Source organism: Stylophora pistillata, chromosome 3 (assembly GCF_964205215.1).
Source record: "Stylophora pistillata chromosome 3, jaStyPist1.2, whole genome shotgun sequence".
Taxonomy (NCBI): domain Eukaryota; kingdom Metazoa; phylum Cnidaria; class Anthozoa; order Scleractinia; family Pocilloporidae; genus Stylophora; species Stylophora pistillata.
Window position 1 is genome coordinate 30,333,903 of NC_142521.1, and position 11,848 is coordinate 30,345,750.

An 11,848-nucleotide genomic window follows, 5' to 3' on the forward strand; every position below is an offset into this window, starting at 1 on the left:
TAGGTGACCGATTCCGAGAACACCTTCGAGACGTGGAAAGGAATGACAAGGACACATCGAAACCAGTCGCTAGACATTTTAATTTACTTAATCATTCTAAGTAACACATGGCAATCTGCGGTCTTTCCTTGCACTTAGGTGGCACGGAAAGCCGTAAAAATCTTGAACAAAAGCTCATCTTTCAAACCGGCAGTCTAAATCCCACAGGGATCAACGAACGCTTTTCATTCCACTAATTTATTCATGTTTTTGTCGTTGCCATGCTCCCACCAATAACGTAGCACCATTTTCTGCCTTTTAAAAGCACACACAACCCACATCTCCTCTATTCGCTCCGACGAAGGGCTAACGCTCGAAACGTCAGCTTTTGTAATCATTACGGTGGCTAATTTACCATTTCAACTTTGTTGATATATCCAAATTATCTCGTTACTCCCACCGACGCAGCCCCAAACAGTTTCTTTCGAAACTATCAGCCTTTATTCAATTTTAAGTAATGTTGTTTCCTTTTTTTTTCTCTCATTTTTATTCCGTTATGCGATTCAAGGAAAATCCATTACTTCACTCGTGAATTCCGCATTTAATTGCACGCGAAAACCGATGTCGCACGAATCTCGAAACGATGAGTGCGATATCGGTTTTCGCGTGCAATTTAATGTGGAATTCCCTCGTCAAGTAAGGAATTTTCTTGTAAAATGGAGTTATCGATGACGATGAAATTTGTTTTTTTTTCTTTCCCTTACATGGTCAAGATATCGATCAAGTTAGTCGGTACGATTACTGGAAGTATCGATCAAGGAAGTATTTTCGCTTTTACGAAGGGTTTTTTTCGGTTTACTGGCAACGCTTAGGTTCTGATTGCTCACATCATTCTATAACAATCAAACTGCTCAATAAGAACAGGCGAGGACACAAGAAAACGCAAGTTTACCCTATAACATTATCATCGTTATTATTATTATTGTTGTTATCGTCATTGTTATCATTATTTTAATTAATTTTTTTGCGTTGTAAATGCTATAAAAATCTATATGAATTATTAATACAAGACAACTTAAGATCGTATTTTAATTGTCAAGGAACAGCTTGCAAATGGCTGTTTCGCACTAGGAACGCTAGGCGATCTGATGTCCAAGATAACCGCGAGTATTTTCTAGACTGAGTCGTCGATAAGGTATTTCGAATTCATTCTCTATGCAGCCATAGTTATGACACATACGAGATAAGAAAACTAGATATGTAGATTCCCTTTTCAGCTTTACTATTTCATCAGGGGTATTCAGCTGATAGCCATATCAAACAACGTTTCATTGAGGGTTCAACTATTTGGCAAAGCAAAATAAACGATCTATCATTCAAATTTGAAATATAGGGTCAATTTTCTTGAAATTTTGGTTTTCTTCTAGATGGAAAACTCTTGAAAATGGCTTCTATTTTGGCTCACAAAGGTAGTAAGCTGTCTTAAACTGAATACCTTACGTTTTAAACGTACGTGCTTGTATTTATTTTTTGTTAGACTTACTTTTGTTTACAACTTAATTTTACAGTGCTTTTGAGAGTCATTTTGAAAACTGAAGTAAATTTCAATTGTCTGCAATCGTTAGGGAATAAGCTAGTTGGGTTTTATATAGTGTGCCCTTCAGAGACGATCACACAATGGGAACTTCAAGGGAAATTAAAACCATCTGCCGACATGTTCGATAGGGAAGAGGCTAGTTGGGTTGTATATAGTGTGCTCTTCAGAGAAGATCACACAAAGGGAACTTCAAGGAATGTTGTAACCATCTGCCGACATGTCCTATATTTGGGATACTCCTATGATTTTTCGAACGTTTTGCTTACAGTTTCATTTTCAAAGCCATTTGTAGAATAAGTGACTAGAACATCCATGTACATGTTCCATTTTGTGTTCTCAGTCAAAGCGATGGCTATCAACAAAATAATTTTTCAAGACGAAGAAGCGCTGAGTTATTCAGTTCGTCGTCAATAGACCAGAGAAAAACGATGTCAGTGAAACTTTTAAGGAAGAAAAGTTTTCAGCGATTTTTAAGGTTGTTCGTAAATTGCACCATTTCCTGCCTCCAAAATCTCTATCTCAGCCCGGATTATGCGCCACGATACTTTAAAAAGCGATAAAAATATGGTTTTGAACTGAAGCGAGAAAAAGGATTCCATACCCATTTTTAAAAACGCGTGCAATTATCTACGCAGAATTAATAATAAGGTTGCTAGGCAAAAAAAAAAAAAAAAACGTCTTTACTGATCTTGACTTTCATCTTCTAATCATATGCCTCTAGTGACGATTTCTGCGAAAAGGTCGATTTCAAATCGAAAAAAAATGTGAGTCAAAATGAACTAAGGTTCAGGCGGAATTTCACTGACAAATCAACACAGATGTAAAGGGTGAAACCAGCGTCACCACGCTGCCATAAGTCAACATATGCAGTCTCGAATATGCTGCCTCGACAGAAACACGAATTCTAATTGAGAACTCGGTATATCTCATTACAAGGCATATTCACTTGTAAAAAACTGGCCTTATTCCTGCGTTTCTCTTATATTCTTGACATTAAGTAAATGTTATCTAAAGACTACCAGCCTCACTCCCGTTTCGAAATAAAAAGCATTACAAGAGCTGTTAGCTTCAAAGACCAGCCGACGAAAGGAAGAAGGAACGATTTTAAGTTCTGAACTGTCGAACGCCTTGATACACTGAATTGTATTTATGATAGACAGAAATTTCAGTTTCTTAGTAAAACTGATATCGAAACAAAATCAAATGGATTTTCTTTTTAAACAAAACGCGCAAAGAAGGATGCGGTTGCTGTATTTGCTTTCCGCGATCATTTTGGCGGAGCGAGCCGAAATGTTTACAGAGTTCAACATGGAAAAGTGCCTGTTTTGTTTTTAGCTTGCTCGAAAATTCTCTTCTGCATTCTAAGTGGAACTACTCATTTATTCTAACGTTTTCGTCGTTTCGGGCGGCAGCTGGTACGGCGGAAGTTACTCATTTTAAGATGAGCTGAATATTTGTGAAGTTTCGAAAACAGGAATCGCTCTCCTTGTTTCGGAAGTTTCTTTTGGCATAAATTTACGTTTTCTTAAGCCACATGTCGGCCGAATTTTAAAGAGTTTTTTTATCCTTATTTTTGAGCCGCATGGGAGCATTCGTTTAGTTTTTGATTGACAGCCGTTGCCTCGCTGGCCAATCAGATCATTTTAAAAATTGACCTGATCCTCAATGTCAGTATAAATAAGCATGTCTTACAAGAAGATGAAGCACACACACGAGATCTTTGATCCTTTTTTACAAAATAAGGGCGACATGTGGAAAAAAATGAAGAATTTGAAAGAAAACACTCAAAGAATGTATGAAGCAACGATTTGGCACCATTGAAACAAAAAAAAAGTCTCTTCACATTCAGCGATACGTGCGCTTGCCTATTCATTGATCACTATAAACTGCACAAGTAAAGTTAATGTGGTCAGACAAGGAAAATAAGACAAAACAATACAAATAACTTCGTAGAATATTACAACAACGGCTAGTCCGAGGTTTGACATTTCCCACAACAGCAAAACGAAGGAGGTCAATGAGCAGCTTATTTTGGCTAACAAACAGCTATTTCTTTTCATGAAAGTTTTGTCTCTCTTTCTTCCAAGGGCTTGAGCCTTTTTTAAAGATTTTCTGCTCTATGGTTATTTGACGACAATTTCTGTCTGTCACTGACCGCTATCACGTTCAATTCTTCATCAGGTCCTGACTTCTGCGACATTACGATGGGACTACGACTTCATGTTTTAGTGGCCCTCATATTTCTGGTGAGTTTCTCAATTCACATTGTAGACAAAAACCATGCGCAACACTCAAAATGGTCACAGTTAGCTAATTAGCTGAAAAGGGTTCTGTAATGTCTACTAAGTTTATTTAGTTTTGATGAAGAAAAAGTGTTTGTCAAAGTTCTCAAACATGTAACTACTTAATGTATGCATTGGTTCTCCTTTGCCGTAAGAGTGCTCCCATCCTGTTAATCCCAACATAAATCTATTATATCCATCTATCTAACCGACTCACGACTAGAACCAAGATTTAAGCTTTTATTTTGTGCTGAGGTTATTTTCGAACTCGAATTCAAAGAGGACAAGATTTGCCTTTTTGTGAGGCTTTCAAGCGTAATGACTAGTTAAAAATCTGCGAATGTAAAGTACATCGATGACTCTTTCAATTCAATGGAATTCAATAAATTCTGAAAGTGTAACAGCGATATAATGGTATCATCCACAGAAGGCAGTCATGTGTATCTCTGACTGTAGACAGAATCACTTGAAGACCTTCCCTTATTCCTGTTCATTAATTTAACTAAACCTGAAAAGTTTTCTGTTTTAGTTGATTTACTTACATTGCAGATTCACGAATATTCTGACGTTTCTGGGAAACTCTCCAGGTATTAGAAAACACGTCTTTATGCTTTTGTAATGAAAATATGTGACCAAAGACTAAACTAATCACATCGGCCAATCAGTTGAAAGGAAAAAAATCACAAGGAACTGAGAAAACTCAAAGTAAAATACAGTGAAGCTATCTGAAGGGCGAGAAATATGGTTGACGAAGCTGCTGCCTGTTTTAGTTTTGAGCATGATTGAGTGAGAGACTGGTGAGAGTTTTTTTGCACCAATGAGAGAGCTAATATGAATGAAGCAACTGCAACTCATTCCAAGATTTCTCTCTGGTTTAATGTTATTAATCAGTAAATGTGGCTCCCTTTAGAACAAAAAACAATGATCCAGGCCAGGTCTCGGGTATGGAAATTGCGATCAGGAGTCCACCTCAGTCATCACTGTCAGGGCGGAGTTGCCCAAGCAGACAGTATGCGAGCTGAGACGAATGCTGAATTAGTGTCAAGGGAAAGATCATTTTATATACCGATGAAAATCTTTCAAAATAAGCCCTTAAGAAAATTAATTATTTATAATTTTTTTGTTGTATTTATCTCTTTCTTTCTTTCTGTGTAGAATATCCCGGAAGTACCGTGATGGTGTATTGGAGGCCATGTTCTGCCTCTGTTATCACTATCTACAGCAGAAAAGTACCCTCAGAAGGGGACAAGTTAGATTGGAACGCTGTAAACGTATCGGAACATGAACGAAGTTATGCTCTTAATCTTAGTTGTAAGACGGAGTATGAAATAGATGTCAAAGCTTGGAACTCTACTGCAGAGATGACCTCGGCGCCATTAAATCACAGCAACTCTCAGAAAGTGAGAACACCTGGAGGTAAAAAGAAAGTCATGAGGTTTTTCTCACCTTGCCAAGTGACGTGAAACGTCTGAGTGCAGTAAAATCGACAATAAAAGCCTTTCACTCAAAAATATTTTGAAAAACTACTCACATTTCCCTATCCTCGGAGTTGGTGTAATGAAAGAAAAATGGAATTTGTCCTATCTTTGCGAAAACATTTCAAAGGAGTGACGGGAGAAATTAGATGTAATTTAAATCTTTATCAAGGTAACTTTCTGGAGATCATTTCTGACCAACAACAACAACAACAAAAAAAACCCGAGTTACTTCCTTTGGAAAAAATGCTTACATTTGCAAATTTTATTGATCAATTTTAAAATGTTTTCATTTCAGGTAAACTGTCAGCTCCGGTCATAGAAAACAAAGAAGTATACTTGACATCTAAGTGTGATGTGAACCTGAAGTGGAGTTCCCCAGACGACAATGGCTGCTCATTGATCATGTATACGATTTACTACAGTGATCTTCAATCTTCAAGTCAATATTATAAGATCAATGTTACCGTGGACACTACTTCGAGAGATCTCCCACCGCTAAAGTGCAACACTGAATACATCTTTAAAGTGACCGCTTGGAACGAATTGGGAGAAAGCGCTTACTCTGGTGGATGGCGAATGAAAACAGGGACCTCAACTGATAATTTCTCAGTACGAACACTCAGCATTGCTTTACCGTCAGCTTGCGGGCTCCTAATTCTCTCTACTTTTGGAATTGTTTGTTGGAGAAGGAGAAACAGAAAAACGAGGAAAAGTCGAGACCATAAGTCCAGGTGGTAAGCTGGGACATCTCTATCAGTATCACAAATAATCATGCTTCGCTTTGGATAGCTTCTTTTCTGAAAAGAGTAAATTGCGCCCAAAAACATGAAATGTAGATAACACTTGTAAAGAAGAGAAGTATTATAAAAATGCTACCATGGACACTAGGTGAGCATCAGTTTCAGCGGACTAACAGCCAGCTCACTCTTTAAAGTATAAAAGGAACTATAAACTTCAGGAAGAAATGGGGCGAATTAATACGAAGGGAGGGAGGGAGGTGAAGAGTAACCTGCTGACCGTTAACTTTTCCAAATGTTAATTATCTATATTTTCAGGATGCTAAACCTTTTTATTCCTAAAATATGATATCTTATAGACAATTAAGGCATTCCCTCATTAGGTGTATTTTTCTTTTAGGTCAAAATCCGACATTGTTCCTCTTCTTCTTAAGGAGATTCCACCCGAGTGGGTACTGTTTATGGAGGAGCTGGGTCGAGGCGCTTTTGGCAAAGTCTATAAAGGCACTCTTAAAGAAATAGCGAAAGTTGAGGTGTTTTTTAAACCTCGAGAAGAAAGAGTAGTGGAACTTCGCGAAGGAAGAACAGTCGCAATTAAAGGCCTTCTAGGTAGGCGGAAAAAGAATCTATAAGTTCCCTCTGTAGGAAAATGGCTTTCTAACAATATTAACATGAGCTCATCAACAGACTGTAGCACTTCTTGATCCACGTGCCTCCTTTATAAGTATGGATTCGTTTTTCATTTTAAGGCTTGCTGTGAACTCGAGAACACTTTTTCCACTCAGCGGATTGTGGCTTTCCAAAATGCTAGAAACAAATTCAAGGCCGTGTTCCAGGTTCCCTGATAGGCTGTTATACATTTGTACAATAAGATAACCTTTCTTTGCAGAAGGCGTCTTTATCAATTTTCACGATTTTTCAAGTCATGGAAGGAATTAAAACATTCATCGACCTGAAGAGTTTTGTTTACAGTTCCCTTAAGTGCAAATGTTGATATGAGAACTCTCGAAGCTTTCATTAGAACTAGGATTTCTGTATTTATCGAGTCTGCTAATTTGTAGGGGAATCCTAATTTTAGAGATCTAGTATTATGCTACTGATGCTCAAGCCTAATTTCAAATTTGACTTGCTCAAATTGGGAATAAAATTTACAGCACTACCTTTCTAGCTCTCCTAATTGTAAGTTGTGTTTGTGCCACTATTTTCTTTTTGGGTTTATTTGGGTGGTATTTTAAAGATTTCATTATTTTTCTGATAGAAAATGCTAGTGACGAAGGAAAGGAACTGTTTAAGAAAGAAATTGAGTTTATGAGCCGCGTTGGTTTTCACCGGAATATTCTCAACATGATTGGCTACTGGACGAGGTCAGAACCCATCATGCTCCTCTTGGAATATGTTCCACATGGAGATCTTCTTCAATGGCTAAGAAAAAGAAGCCGACAGGTGACAGAAGTTTGCTGCTTTAACACTGCTCTTTTATTGAAAAGTCTACTTTTCTGCTTGAAAAGCATAAGTTGTAAATCTATTCAATTTTCTTTTGATGCACGCGGAGGATTCATTAAGGGAAAGAAGGGGAAGGTAGACAGTCTTTCTCTTCCCAGGGTTTTCTTTCTGACTTCTGTCTTCTAGGAAATCCTTTGCTCAAACCGTGCATAGGTAAAAATGATTAAAGATTTGAGTGAAGTAACAACTAGCTGATAACATTGGCAATCAAATGGACAATTGATATATCATTGGATAGTTCATTACATTTTCAATATATTTCTCATTAAAAGTGTGAAAGCAAGCTGAGTGCATTTTAACTCGCTCTGACGATGTGCGTCATAAATTGCAGATCAACTGCAAGAACGGCAGAGATGGAGTCATTCATGAGTCCGTGAAAGATATTTTTGCCACCTCAAAAATGTCAGAGAAGGATGCCTGTGATGAGGACGACGACAATACTGAACAAGCCATCAAGAAAGAGAAATCAATGCCGAGAACCGAAGATGATCAAGGACTAATCTGCTCTTCGCAAATAGTCATCTCCGTAGATGAGGAACAATCCACTAAAGAGGAGAACGATCAAGTAATTTCACAAATGCCATGCGGGACGAACATGGCCTCCAAAGGTTTTGATAGGGCTCAGCCAACAACACTTCAAGCTGTTACAGTGCAGCCTCAAGTTGTTAATACTTCTGGAAAAGCTTTAGAAAGTGGCAGACGAGATCAATCAGAAAATACAGAAGAGAAAGATGACGATAAAAACGCGATCTCGTCCACAGCTGGGAAAGTTAGTGACGATACAACAAATCTTCCCGGTGGAATTTGCCACGAAAGTACAACTGAACACGATTCGAACAGTGAGAACGCCGTGGAATATAACAAAGGCAAGGAAGGAAAATTGAAAGATGAAATCATGTCAAACGGTGATGAAAAAAAAATTCAAAAGGAAGTCGAAATCCACGAAGTTTGCCAAAGCCCCCGCAAGAAAGAAAAACACAAAAGTCAGGGAAACAGCAAGGATTTGACAACGCCGTTGACTTCTCTGTTGACAATGCTCTTTGTTTTGCATGGCAAATAGCAAAAGGAATGGTATGTGCTTTGTTATGAGAACTTTCAGAAAGATCGTGAAAAGATGGAGAAACATATTCACATATTGAAGTGATTGAAATCAAGCCGGTAGGAGGCAAGACCGTGTTCCTTTAAATTCTCCAGTGATTCTCTTAAGCGCATAGATATCGACAGATTAATCATCAATGGAGCAGAGACTAATAATTTCGCCCGGGTTTGTCAGTGAGCCTATATCTCCAAAAAGAGAAGCACTTAAAGAATAATTGGAGTGAGATACAAATAGGCTTAAAAACGATCCCTTATCTACGGCTTACCCAGTGACACCTACAGCGCAGAGGTTCTACAAGAAGTGTACGCACTCAGAGTCTGAGTTTTTTCTCGATCGAATATGGGTGCTCTATGTATATGTGCACGATCCTTCGCAGTAAAGCACTATTTGAGCAATAGTGAAACTCAGACCTGAAAAAAAAAAAAAATTTCAGGCCTGTACGGGATTCGAACCACTGACCTCTGCGATACTAGTGCAGCGCTCTACCAATTGAGCTAACAAGCCAACTGGGAGCAGGCCATCAAATTAATTCGACATAAACCCGTAGATGATAAATCTACGGGTTTATGTCGTACAGGCCTGAAATACAGGCCTGAAATTTTTACAGGCCTGAAATTTTTTTCAGGTCTGAGTTTCACTATTGCTCAAATAGTGCTTTACTGCGAAGGATCGTGCACATATACGTTTCATAACCGCAGTTCATACATATGTTTCATATGTTTGTTGTTGTTTGATTTATCATCTACGGGTTTATGTCGAATTAATTTGATGGCCTGCTCCCAGTTGGCTTGTTAGCTCAATTGGTAGAGCGCTGCACTAGTATCGCAGAGGTCAGTGATTCGAATCCCGTACAGGCCTGAAATTTTTTTCAGGTCTGAGTTTCACTATTGCTCAAATAGTGCTTTACTGCGAAGGATCGTGCACATATACGTTTCATAACCGCAGTTCATACATATGTTTCATATGTTTGTTGTTGTTTGATTTATCATCTACGGGTTTATGTCGAATTAATTTGATGGCCTGCTCCCAGTTGGCTTGTTAGCTCAATTGGTAGAGCGCTGCACTAGTATCGCAGTGGTCAGTGGTTCAAATCCCGTACAGGCCTGAAATGTTTTTCAGGTCTGAGTTTCACTATTGCTCAAATAGTGCTTTACTGCGAAGGATCGTGCACATATACGTTTCATAACCGCAGTTCATACATATGTTTCATATGTTTGTTGATGGGTGCTCTATGTTGACAAAACTGATTGTGAGTACGAGAGAAATTATTATTTGCTTCCGTTCTTTTTCCACACAGGCATACTTGGCCAACAAAGGATTTGTCCATCGGGATCTGGCCGCACGTAATATTCTTCTTGGTGAAGACAGAGTTGTGAAGATTGCTGATTTTGGCCTGTTACGTCACACTCATGGCGACATTTACGAAGTCAAGAACACCAAAAAACTGCCTATCAAATAGATGGCACTCGAGTCGTTAAATAACGGCACATACACTTCTAAGAGTGACGTGTGAGTAGTCACAGGCCTAGAGTATACTAGCAACTCAAAGAAATGAATTCAAAAGAAGCAATTGCATAAACCGAGGGTACTAATATAACAAGTTCAAAATTGTGTCAACTACTTACTGGAATACCATTAGGTAAAATACTTGGCTCGTTAATTATTCAAATTGAGACCTTTCTGAGTAGACTGAAATTTTATATTACCTACTCTTGTCTTTCTGCAGGTGGTCTTTCGGTATACTTCTTTGGGAACTGTGCACAATGGGTGAGTTATTACATTGCTTTAATTACATTAAAACAAAATGTAGCCAGTAGTTTATAGAATGACAGAGGCTATAAGTTTTCAACTGCTGTAATCATTATGCTAACTTTTAAAGTTCCTAGCTACAATGTTGAGATCAAAGGAGGTTTGACGCTATTTTCCATTCGACCTAGATGCATATACTAAGCCATGGACGACTTGAGTTGAGATATCTTTTTTAAATCATCTTGAATAGTTCTGTGTTCTCTTCTTTCATATAGGTGGCATTCCTTATCCTAGAATCAGTAACAGAGATTTGTACAGTCACCTGAAAACAGGATATCGAATGAGCAAGCCAGACATATGTTCGGACGAACTGTGAGCTTACAAATTCATCTATTACCTTCGTCATTAAGATATGAAATATTAAGCCCCAGTTACAAAGAATATCGCTCACTCACTATATTTTTGGATAAAAAAAAAAATAAAAAACACATACAACCATATGGTAAACGTGTTATCGCCACAGTACCATAGACTGGGTTAAGTGCATTTATTTCTTTTATAGAGCTTCACTTTGTGCAAAATTATTATATGCAAGTCGAGCGATATCGCTTTTATCTGTTTTTAGATTATTGATTTCATTTCGTTTAAAGCGTTGCTTCTTGACAATGATGCTGCGTATTTGTTCTTACCCGGTACGAGCTAATGTTTGACTGTTGGAAGGAGGATGCAAATGAGAGGTCATCTTTTGATCAGCTGCTGTCGAGAATGGAGACCATGATGACGAAGGACACTCCTTACTTGGATTTAAAAGAGGATGGTGAAGCTGATCCCTCCCACAGTGGGCCAAAATCTGAAAAAGATAGTTAAAATGTTATACATGATTAACATTTACTAGATGATGTAGCTTTCAAGATGCTACGAAGAGAATCGATGGGGTTGAATCGTAGGCACTGACAACTTTTTTCTCAGAAATTTGATTCTTTAATTATATCTTTGCTTAAGAATTTTGGTTGTTTGAAGTCAGAGTATTAATAAAGAGTAAAAAGTTGTAGATTTGGCACGTACGTATTTTGAACGAGCTCCACGGGCTCCTTGACGCTACGTGGGTAAATAAAGTATTGATTGATTGGTTGATTGATTGTGTAGAGTAATAGTTTTTGTGGAAGCAGGAAAAAAAGGAATTAGTTAACTTGCAATGAACAAGTATGGGCTCAAGTCAATTGCATTCAGTTCCTTGCAAAGCGGTCAATTTACGGGCTTGCCAGCGGGCTCCCTAGGCCACGCGGGTCGTTGAATTCCTTCACGTGCGAAATATGTTTTGCAAATAACCTCTACCGTTGATTTTCTACAACAGTTAAAACGGTAAAATCGTATATCATGGATATGCTCTTTTCTTTTGCCTGTGTGTTGATTTTGCTTTGGTG

General features: G+C 38.1%; 1 protein-coding gene across 5 annotated transcripts; it reads left to right on the forward strand.

Annotated features, from left to right (window-relative positions):
- The first annotated feature begins 1,060 nt into the window (after positions 1–1,060).
- LOC148735558 (ephrin type-B receptor 2-like) lies at positions 1,061–11,558 on the forward strand. Of its 5 annotated transcripts, XM_088755286.1 has the most exons (12): positions 1,061–1,174; positions 3,758–3,822; positions 4,408–4,445; positions 5,014–5,274; positions 5,632–6,070; positions 6,474–6,682; positions 7,332–7,516; positions 7,908–8,647; positions 9,973–10,184; positions 10,402–10,442; positions 10,700–10,796; positions 11,075–11,558. In XM_088755286.1, exons 4-8 carry the CDS (start codon positions 5,034–5,036, stop codon positions 8,634–8,636), a joined length of 1,803 nt encoding a protein of 600 aa, XP_088611412.1. In that variant the 5' UTR covers positions 1,061–1,174; positions 3,758–3,822; positions 4,408–4,445; positions 5,014–5,033; the 3' UTR covers positions 8,637–8,647; positions 9,973–10,184; positions 10,402–10,442; positions 10,700–10,796; positions 11,075–11,558. The 5 variants fall into 5 exon arrangements, with proteins under 5 accessions (XP_088611412.1, XP_088611411.1, XP_088611410.1 ...); XM_088755285.1 differs by having other exon boundaries at positions 7,908–8,734; positions 10,700–11,558; XM_088755284.1 differs by having other exon boundaries at positions 9,973–10,260; positions 10,700–11,558.
- The last annotated feature ends 290 nt before the right edge of the window (positions 11,559–11,848 follow it).